At 61.5% G+C, this 9715-nt stretch overlaps 2 protein-coding genes across 2 annotated transcripts in view; both read right to left on the bottom strand.

Moving 5' to 3' along the window:
* Positions 1-5013, bottom strand: part of VOLCADRAFT_90175 (uncharacterized protein) — a gene marked incomplete at both ends in the record, with an annotated part of 15178 nt that extends 10165 nt beyond the window's left edge. Inside the window, 4 exons of the mRNA XM_002949633.1 lie at positions 446-555; positions 987-1081; positions 1584-4039; positions 4721-5013. Coding sequence (XP_002949679.1) covers positions 446-555; positions 987-1081; positions 1584-4039; positions 4721-5013 — 2954 coding nt within the window. The remainder of the gene's footprint in view (positions 1-445; positions 556-986; positions 1082-1583; positions 4040-4720) is intronic.
* A 3127-nt stretch (positions 5014-8140) lies between these two features.
* On the bottom strand, positions 8141-8893 carry VOLCADRAFT_48101 (uncharacterized protein; the record flags this gene model as incomplete). The annotated part of the gene is made up of 2 exons (XM_002949632.1): positions 8141-8354; positions 8709-8893. Coding segments are annotated over 2 exons (399 nt in total), but the record flags the coding sequence as incomplete, so codon positions are not given.
* Between the last annotated feature and the right edge of the window lie 822 nt (positions 8894-9715).

Below are 9715 nucleotides of genomic sequence, written 5' to 3'. Positions count from 1 at the left end.
CTGGGACTCGTAGTCACGGGAGTCACCATGCCGTACGGACTGCCGTACAGACTGCTGCTTAAGCGCGCGAACATCCGTCGTGGTTGCAGTTCCGGTTCCAGTTCCATGCGGGTCGGGGGGGTTGTGGATCGCATGCGTGTGTGTGTGTGTGTGTGTGTGTGTGTGTGTGTGTGTGTGTGTGTGTGTGTGCCGGGGCCCCCCGGACAGCCGGCGGGGGGTGTTGGGGCGGCAGGGCGGCAGGCGGCGGACGGAGGGCTAAGTCCACGCGGCCCATTCCCTCCTACGAGCCCCCCGCATGTCCAGCCGCTCTGGAACCCCGGGACGAGCTGAGTGCGGGGGGTCCTGGTCCACCTAACAACCCCTCCCGCCCCCTCTATCTTTGCCTCGGCCACCCGGCGGCGCACCCCTCAACGAAATGAACCCGGTAGGCTCAGCTCTGCCCTACCCAGCAGCTCCAGGAAGGGCCGCAGCACCCAGGCCGCCCGCCAGTGCCGTACCGCCCGCAGCTTCCGCCGCCTCCACCGCCTCCTCCCCCCACCCGTCTGTCAGAATCTCCTGATGGCGATGACGGTGATGATGACGGTGATGATGACGGTGACGTTTGGCGTCACGATAAAGCGATGTTACAATATGATTGGTAGAGAGAGTGGGTAGAGGGGGGAGGGGAGCTAGGGCTTGAGAAGGGAGATTTGAGGGGTTGGCCGGATGATCCTGTCAAAAGAAAAGACCCTCACAATGTTTCAAACACATCAACAAAAGTGAGCCAAACAGACGGTATTTCATATTCGAAACCACTACTACTACTACTACTACTACAACTACTTATACTGCTGCTACTGCACGTTTGCTTAATGAGAGTTACAGTGTTTAGTTCGGTGTTTTGAAGGAACAGTCAAAACGAAACAAACGAGCGGTCGAGCAATCCGAGGCGGTAGAGGCATTTACGACAGTAGTTCGCCTGTCGTACGAATTCGCCCGGCATGTACCTGATCCCGTACAAGCTGTGCCGCGCCCCCAAGACCCGGGTGGTGGGGTTGTCCCCAGCCGTACACTAGGGCCTCCAGTGCCGTGGCGATGACACCTTCGGTGACGTCACCGGGTCATGTGTACGGCAGGCGTCGAGGGGAGGGGAATCGTGTGCAAGGAAATTAGAAATGAATTGCCGTCGTGACGGGGGGGGGACGGGAAAGACGAACCACGAACGCGTGAAGGGAAGGGGGGAACCTTAGCGGGCGGGTGGAGGACGTTGCGGTGGGAGTTCGGGAGTAGTCGTAGTGGCTATTACGTCACTACCACAGCGTTTTTGCTCCCCTATCGTACGATTTCCGTACATGCTCCCCTACATGACTGTTGGCCTTCCTGCGGCGCGCATCCCCCTAAACCTGTCGATGACTGTACCTCCTCAACCCCGACCCAAACCGCCCATCTACACGCCGTACAGTACGGTGGGCGCAGAGAGACAGAGAGAGGGACTCATTCCGCAATTCATCCAGTGACTAACCAATGGCAAGGAAATGTTGCTGCCGTAAAATTCACAGTACGAGAGTCCAGCTCGTCCCATCCCGATCCCAAGCTCGTCCCACCTGGCGCGCCACTCCCGTCCGGAGCTGCCGCCGTCATCTCATCAGGGACCTCCACCCTGTCGCCCACACCGCCGCCGCCGCCGCTACTGCTACCGCCGCCGGCCCCACCGCCGCCCCCGCCGCTGGCCCGGCCATTGCCGTTGCCGCTGCTGTTATAATACCCGCCGTCGCCGCCGGCAGGAACGCCGTACCCCATACTGGAACCGGCGCTATCGGCCGTTGCGCCATTGTACGGCACCTGGCCAGCACCCATGACGGGCGCCTGGGCCGCCGCCGCCACTGGTATCGCCGCCGCCGCCGAAGCTGCTGTCAGGGGGGCCCCCACCAGACCACCCGCACCAGCTCCGCTAGCTAACGGCAGCGGCATGCCGGCAGCTCCGTACGGCAGGCCCGGTGTCGCAAGGCCGTAAGCCGGGCCTAAGGCGCCGGCGCCGTACACTCCCGGCAAGCCAGCCATCCCTGTCTGTCCCGCAAGCGCCGCCGCCGCCGCCGGCAACGTCGGCGTCGCCCCGGCGGCGTTGGCTAGAGCCGAGCCCAGACCTTTGGCAGCGGCGCCGCCAGCGGGCAGTGCGCCGCCGCCGAGCGATGGCACTGGTGTCGTGGTGGCGTCGCCAACCGCAGCCTCATGGTACGGCAGCACCGCCCATCCGGCGGCGTCGCCCAGCTTCCGTACAGCCGTCACCACCGCCGTCAATAGACCCCGAGGGATCGCCAGTGTTATACCCGTCACCGTCGTTATCAGCCGCCATGCCGTACGGACTGCCGCCGTCAGCACCCAGCCCATCGCCCGCAACACAGCTGAAAGAACCCAGGCGCTGAAGTTCACCACGCCGTACGCCAGCTGTACGGGGACGGGAGCGGAGCGATGCGCCGCCGCGGCCACGGCCGCCGTCTCGTCATTCGGCTTCTGTGCCCGCCGCGGTAACGGCGGCGGTGGTGCCGGCCCCCCCGCCGCAGCGGAAGACGGAGCCGTGGCATCTGCCCGACCTCCCCCCCACTCCCTCTTCCCTTCGTCACTGACCGCCTCAGCGGCATCCGGGGGTGCCAGCGGCGGCGACGGCGGGACCGTGTGATGCGCTACCGGTACGGCCGCATCGCCGCCACTGCCGCTGTGGCCATCAGCCGCCATCACATTGCGCTTCTCTTCCCCCCCACCCCCCGCCGTAGGGATCAACCTCCCCCCCTCCTGCTGCTGCCGCTGCTCCGGCGGCGGGGGCGGCGGCGGCTGCAGCTCAAGCTCTGCAGACCGGTCCGTCGGCTGCCCTAGCCCGGGGAGCTTGGCCCCGTACAGAGGACCTGCCGCCGCCGCCACCGTCGGCGGAGCGGCCGATACCGCCGCTTCGGGCTTCGTTAAGTTGTGGTCGCCGCTGCTGCTGTCGGCAACGTCCCGCTGTTTCCCAGCTCGGCAGGTGGCGGCGTCGGTCGTCGCCAATTCGCCCAGCGGCGCCGATGCGGCGCCGTCGGCGGAGTAGTCGGGCTGCCGGGCCACCACCGCCTCAGTCGCCTGCGGCTGCTCGTACTGCGAATGAGGGCCTTGCTGGGGCTCAAAATGGTGGTCCTGCTCTTGTTGCTGGTGCCGTACAGCTTCCTCCAAAGGGTCCCTTACGAGATCGAGTGACGGTGGACTGGCCTGCTCTTCGGTGCTGATGCTGACGGCAGCGGCAGAGGGAGAGGGGCCGGCGGCGGCGGGGAAAGGGCCGGCGGCAGCAGCAGGCGCTGGAAATCTGTTGTCGACATTGGCGGCTCCGAGCCAAACGGCGGCCGCCGTCCCATCTTCACCGTCGCCAGCGCCCGCGCCGCCGCCACCACCTTCAGTGGTCGCGACAGTTGGCGCTTCCAGTTCCTGTCCCGCTGCATGTCCCAGAATCTGAACCGGCTCCCCGCCACTGCTGCAGCCGCTGCCCTCGCCGCCGCTGAGAGCCGTACCCTCCTTACCTTGTCGCCGCGCCGCCGCCGCCGCCACTCCCTCCTCCTCCTCCTCCTCCTCGGCATCCATCCGCACAGCCGCCGTCTCCATCTCCACGTCTCTCTCCGCCTCCGTCTCCGCGGCGTGTGCGGCTCGCTTCTCCTCCTCCTCCTCCTCCGCCGCCGCCACCTCTTCCTCCTCCTCTGCGTCCTGATGTTCGGCCGCTGCGAGCTGCCGCCCTCGATCCCCCGCCTCAAGTGCGACTCCGGAACCAAGTTCCGGACCAGGCGGCCCTTCGGACTGACCCTTCCCTTGGCCTTCGCTTGCTGCCGTACTGCATGTACTGCATGCTGTACCATGACGGAGCTGTGCGACCAGTGCCTGGGCCGCTGACGCCGCCGCGGCTTCCAGAACGGCTTGTATCTGGGAGCTGTACGACCCGTACGACATGGGCGGCAGGCTGTCGTGGTGACGAGGATGGACAGGGAAGCTGGACCCGCCAACACCCAGCCCAACACCGCTGTTACTGCCAGTGTCCTCCGGTTCGCTGCTGCAGCCGGTGACAGTCAGTGTTCCGTCAGTGGCGGGGGTCGACAGGGCGGGACGGGAAGTCGCTGACTGCATCATTGTGGACGCCACCTTCGGATGGTCAAACGGCAGGTTTGTAGGAGTTGTGGCAGTTACTGCCGTACTGTCGTATGACCTGGATTCCTGTTCTTCTCCGTCGAGGACGGCGACAGGGCTGCTGCTGTCCTGTCCTTCGTCCCCCCGCGATTGACGGACGATGGCGCCGCTGACGGGAGCTGCATGTGGTATGGAAACTGCCTCCTCTTCCTCCGCGTCGTAGTCGTAGTCGTCGTGCTGCTGCTGCTGCTGCTGCAGAGCAGCCGCCCGCTGCTGTTGACGGAGCAGCTGTTGTTGTTGTTGTTGTTGTTGTTGCTGCTGCCCCTGTTGCTGCCGTCGCTTCTGTCTGCCGCGTTTGCTTGGATGCTTGGAGGGCCCGCCGCCGCTTGTTGTTCGCGTCGCGTGTTTTGCAGCTACGGCGTTCGTCGCTTTTGCCGCGTCCGCGTCCCCAGCAGCAGCAGCAGCAAACGAAGTCGCTGCTGCCGCTTCCACTGCTGCAGGTTCTGCTTCGTTTGATCTGCCCGTGCCTAGAGCAATAATAGGATTGCTTTGCTGAAGTGGTTTCGGAGGTAAAGGCGCCGATGAAGGGTCTGACTCCAGGACCAACCGTTCCGCAGGGCTCATCACGCATCCCAGGATCTGATCCGGTCTGGATCCACCTGGTTCCAAATGATTTTGTTGCTGTCGCGGATCGGGCAGGGCAGGGCCGCCGTTTTGCGAGGACTGGATCCGAGTCCGCTGCCGAAAGCAGTCGGCAGGGTCTCGGCCGCGCAGGCAGTTTCGCCGGGCGTACAAGCTGTTAGGTAGCTTAACGACTTGTTGCTTCAGGGGAAGGCTGGATGCTGCGCCGTTGCTGCAGCAGCCGCCAAGGATGAAGCGAGCCCTTGGCCGGGTGTCCATAGGTCCCGCGGGTCGGGAACTAGCAGCAGCTTTGCAGGTGTTTTTATTTTAGGACCTAGTTTTATATGATTTGTAAGTTACTTGATAAGGTTGTGAAATACTTTGAAGCTGCCACTGAATAAGGAACCAGAGGAGGACAGGTACGAAAATGATTCCAACGCATACCAAAAGCCACAGCTACGCGGAATTATGTACATGAATCTACTTACCAAAGACGAGATCGAATTACTGATTAAAGTGCTACGCATCGTTGTTGCAGCTGTCGATGAAAGAGAATGACCGTCGATAGTGCTCCAGTCTTTGGCTCTAACCAACGAAATATATTGATCATATTTGTTGCAACTGCTATGGCCGCTTGTGGCATACTGGGGAGGCTAGGGAGACCGTTTTGGGTTCGAGTTCGACGGCCAAAGACGGCACGACGCAGGTGACACCCTTTTAAGGGATCCCCGCAAAACCTTGGACTGTAACACTGCCATGCCCCATACCTGCCAGGCGTGGCACGCCACTTGGAAATGTCGTATCGGACTGTGAGGCACGATGGCTTCTAGAAGACCTCCAGGCAAGCTCTGCGCTTGAGCTTCAGAGACGTCCTGTAGAACCCATTATGAGTAATCCCTTCCTTCACCTTTATAGGCCGCCCTTCATGGCGACGCTCCTGCCGTGCAACGCGTGGGGAAGATGCTAACCGCAGGATTCGGCGCGCGGAAACAGGACCAAGGAGCGGCAGCCGCGTGGGCCCGTAGCGCCGTGTAAGCCATCTTGCTAGGGACACTGTGTTAGTTGCGACTGTGTAATAGCTCGTCCTCCATTAACCGGCCCTTCACCTGCTCTCTCCTCAAAACCAAAACCTCTATACCCGTCTAATGGCTCGTCTACCCTGCTTAGTCCCCAACTACTACATTTGGCGTCCAAATACTGAGGAGAGAACGCATTCTGAACCGTCGCCACTGCTTTTCCTCTCCTCCCTTTCATGCTCAGAGCTATGCAGTCCTACCGGCATCCAGGCGGGGCTCAGGCGATACCCCGGCGGGAAAAAGAGCCCTCCCGCAGCGAACCCTCCTCAGAGGACGAGCAGGACCTTGACAGTGGAGAAGAGGGGGGACGTGGTGGCGGAGAAGGGGGCCTGCTGCTGTGCCGCTCCTCCTCCTGGAGCGACAGTGGCACCACGACGTTGGTCCACGGGGAGTTCAACACAGGGACTGGGACCCAGCAGACAGGTATCCTGTCGGGACCTCCGGGCGGCTCAGGCGGCGACCACGGATACCCGGTGCCGCTGCTGCGGCGGCGGTTATCTGACAGTGCTACCTGGGTCCTCTAGGTTCGTTCCGCAGAGCTCCCCCCACACCATCCCAGCCCACCCCCACAGAAGCACCGACCCCCCCAGAGTCAGCGGGAGGGCCAGGGTTCTCCTACATGTCCTCGCCCCAGTTGAGCAACAAGCTTGCCGTACTTCTGCGAAGGGGATGCTTGGGCCATTGATTTCCTCCTGTGCGGTATATATATAGAGTTGTGTGTAGCGGAGGGCTCTCCTCCTTCCTCTGAAGGCTCTGCGGGGGTTTATACTCGAGGCGGTAGCCTTCACTTGTCGGCGCCGTTTTACCATTTCGCTTTTCATCTGTCGTGCACGTGCTCTCCGCCGCTGTGTGCTGTTGAAACGGTTGTTGGGAGGTAACACTTGTTAGGAGGTAGATTTAGCCCTGTACACATCAGTCGTCGCGGTCAGTTCCTTTTCGATTATCCTCGGAACAGGGCCGCCCAGCCCTAGGTTGACCGCCTCATCCAGTCTGGGTATCCGTGGGTATCGGCCACGGGGGGTCATCAGGCCCACCTGACCGAAAGGCAGCAGTGGGCAAACGATGGACACACATACGTTATCATAGGACGAGGCGAAGACACGAGCGGTGAGAGTGTGTTTCTGATTTTTATGATTGGATTACTTTTTATCCTGGTTTGTGCAGACGGCACGCAGGTGTGCACACGGCCTTCATGGCAGCTGTCCACGGTGTCTCTGTGTGGTGCCATGTGCTGTCATGCACCATAAAGGAACCAGCGGCCGCAGGTTGGCGCCACAGATTGTGGGCTAGTTCCCGGTGGGCGGAATGAGGCGGAGTGGAGATGAGACCGAGACCTTGCTTAATGGAGCTAAGACTCGGTGCTTCAGACTGAGGGTGTCCGTCCATGCATCAGGGTTTCTGAAAGCAGTGATAGTAAGCGTTCTGCCCAATGGTATCATCTCTTCCTGCCAATAGGTTTAAAGTCCTTCCTTTCACAAACCTGCCAAAGGTGATGTAGAGATGTCGTGAATCCCTGGTGGCAGCCCTGAGAGCGACATTCCACTGCTTTGGGTGTCGTCAGGTTGGGGTATAACCCAGGGTGACACACATGCATACACATACACGCACACATACACTCTGAAAAGGAAGACAAGCCTCTGTAGCGCCAGGAGGGGCGACTATTGAAGCACCTATAACACCAAAACCTAGCCAGGAAAGCTGACTGACAGGACCATCTGACCAGAGTTACGGTCCTGTGACAGGGCTACTGACACTTCACACCCGCATCAGGCATGTGCGGGCATTTCACCACTGCAAAGGCTGGCATGCCCCTCCCGGGGGCCATGAGCAGCCACATATAGGTGCTGGGCTGCCCACAGTCTGGGATGAATGCACTACTGGCAGGTATGGTAGATGCATATACTGCTGCAACAGCTGCCATCTCTGTTATCTGGAAAAGTGGTGAACAGAGCTCAGGCTCAAGAAAACTACCAAACTGATTGTAGGTTTGAAGATTCTTGCATTGAAGTACAGCCTGTACAGGTATGAGGTTGGGGACCTTGGGGGGTCCTGGGGACCCTTGGGGGCCGGGGGGGCCCTGTTGGTCCCCGGGGCCCTCATCTTGGGGGCCTCAGGAGCGTCGGGGCCCTCGGGGCCTTGGGGGATTTAGGGGCTCTGGGAGCCCTCAAAGGGAGCCCTGTGGTCCTCGGGGGGGCCCTGATGGTTCACAGGAGCCTTGGGGGCTCTGGTGGTCCTCAGGGGCCTGGGGGGCCGGGGGGGCCCTGGCAGCCCTCGGAGGCCTCTGGGGCCCTCAGGGGGCCTGGGGGGCTTTGAGGGTCCTCAGGGGCCATGGGGGTCTTGGGGGCCTCAGGGGGCCTTGGGGACCCTGGGAGCCCTGGGGTCCCTTGTGTCCCTCGGGGATCCTTGGGGGGCCTTAAGGGTGTTGGGGCCCTCCAGAGCCCTGGGGGCCCTTGGGGGCCCTGGTGGTCCTTGGTGGGCTCGGGAGCCTCAGGGGCCCTCGGGGGTCCTGGGATCCTGGGGCCCCTCAAGGGCCCTTGGGGCCCCCTGGCAGCCTAGGGTCCCTGGGATTCTTGGGCCCCCTGGGGACCTCAAGAGGCACTCAGGGGCCCTGGGGGCCTATGGGGCCCTTTGGAACCCTGGTGGTCCTTGGGTGCCCTTGGGGATCCTGGGGCCTTGGGGTGTCTGGAGTCCCTCAGGGACCTTTGGGGGCGTTGGGGCCCTTGGAGCCCTTTGGGCCTATGGAGTTTCTCAGGGGCCCTCGGAGGCCTTGGGGCCCATGGGGCTCTGGGGGCCCTGAGGGGCCCTCAGGGGTGTAGGGGCTCTGGGTGCCCTAGGGGGCCTTGGGGGCCCTTGGGGCCTTAGAGGGTTTCTCTGGGGCCCTTGGGGCCTTAGAGATACTGGGACCCTTTGGCCCCTTTGGGGCCCTTGGGGTCCTTGGAGCCCTCAGGGGCACTGGGGCCATTGGTGCCCTCGGCCTCTGGGGTTCCTCGGGGGCCCCTTGGGGACCTTGGGGACCTGGGTGTGTTGGGAGTCTTGGGGCCCCTTGGGGCTCTGGGCCCTGGGGTTCCCCACAGGCCCTGGGGTTCCTCACAGACCCTGGGGGCCTTTGGGGGCCCTCGGGGGACCTGGAGGTCCTGGGGACCCTCAGGGTGGTGCTGAAGTGGTGGCGAAACCTGGCTGGCTAGGCGCACACCATCACATTGGGTCTTCTGACTGTGCACTCCAACCGCCGGAGCATGTCGGCTATCTTGACGTTGGGCGGCCAGCGTTTGCTTATGAACGCGCTTAATGTGTGCGTCGAGTGCGAAGTTCGCGTAACGACCCTTTCCCGATACTCTCGGCTCAACGCGGTTCGTTTTGTTTACAGTATGGGTGTATTTCCAGTGGCCAGGGATTATGGCACGGAAGTCCTTGGTATGAGCTTGCCATATACCGTAGTGACAGGAAATGTTCGTGATTTTATTGTTCGAGACACCCTCAAAATTAGACCCGAAATTATTGGTGAAACTTTTGAATTCGTGAGAAGCCAACGCAACCGAAGCAACGGTGCCTGCAATATTCGTTACTGGGTCCAACTCAGAACGCCGATTGACGCAAAAGCTGGCCAATGCATGCACGGTTATTTAGGAGCGGCAAAACCAGCTCTATCCGTAGCTGGGGCGCCGCGAGCAAGTGTGAAGAGTCCGCATTGAAGGAGGCTTTGTTGCTTAGGCCGCTTGGCCCTTGGATCCATGTCCGTTCAATTACTATGGATGTATATATGGCCAGAAAAATGGAATTCGACGAGTAATTACTGTGTTGAAGGCATTATACGATTTGGCTTCGGAGCACACATATATTCGTGACGACCATCGCCTGGAACAGCTTGTAATTTATATGTGACATAATTTCGTGATGCCGTCACG

Source organism: Volvox carteri (assembly GCF_000143455.1).
Source record: "Volvox carteri f. nagariensis unplaced genomic scaffold VOLCAscaffold_15, whole genome shotgun sequence".
NCBI lineage: Eukaryota > Viridiplantae > Chlorophyta > Chlorophyceae > Chlamydomonadales > Volvocaceae > Volvox > Volvox carteri.
The sequence above is the reverse complement of the archived record's forward strand: the minus strand, read 5'-3'. Positions and strand labels throughout refer to the sequence as shown.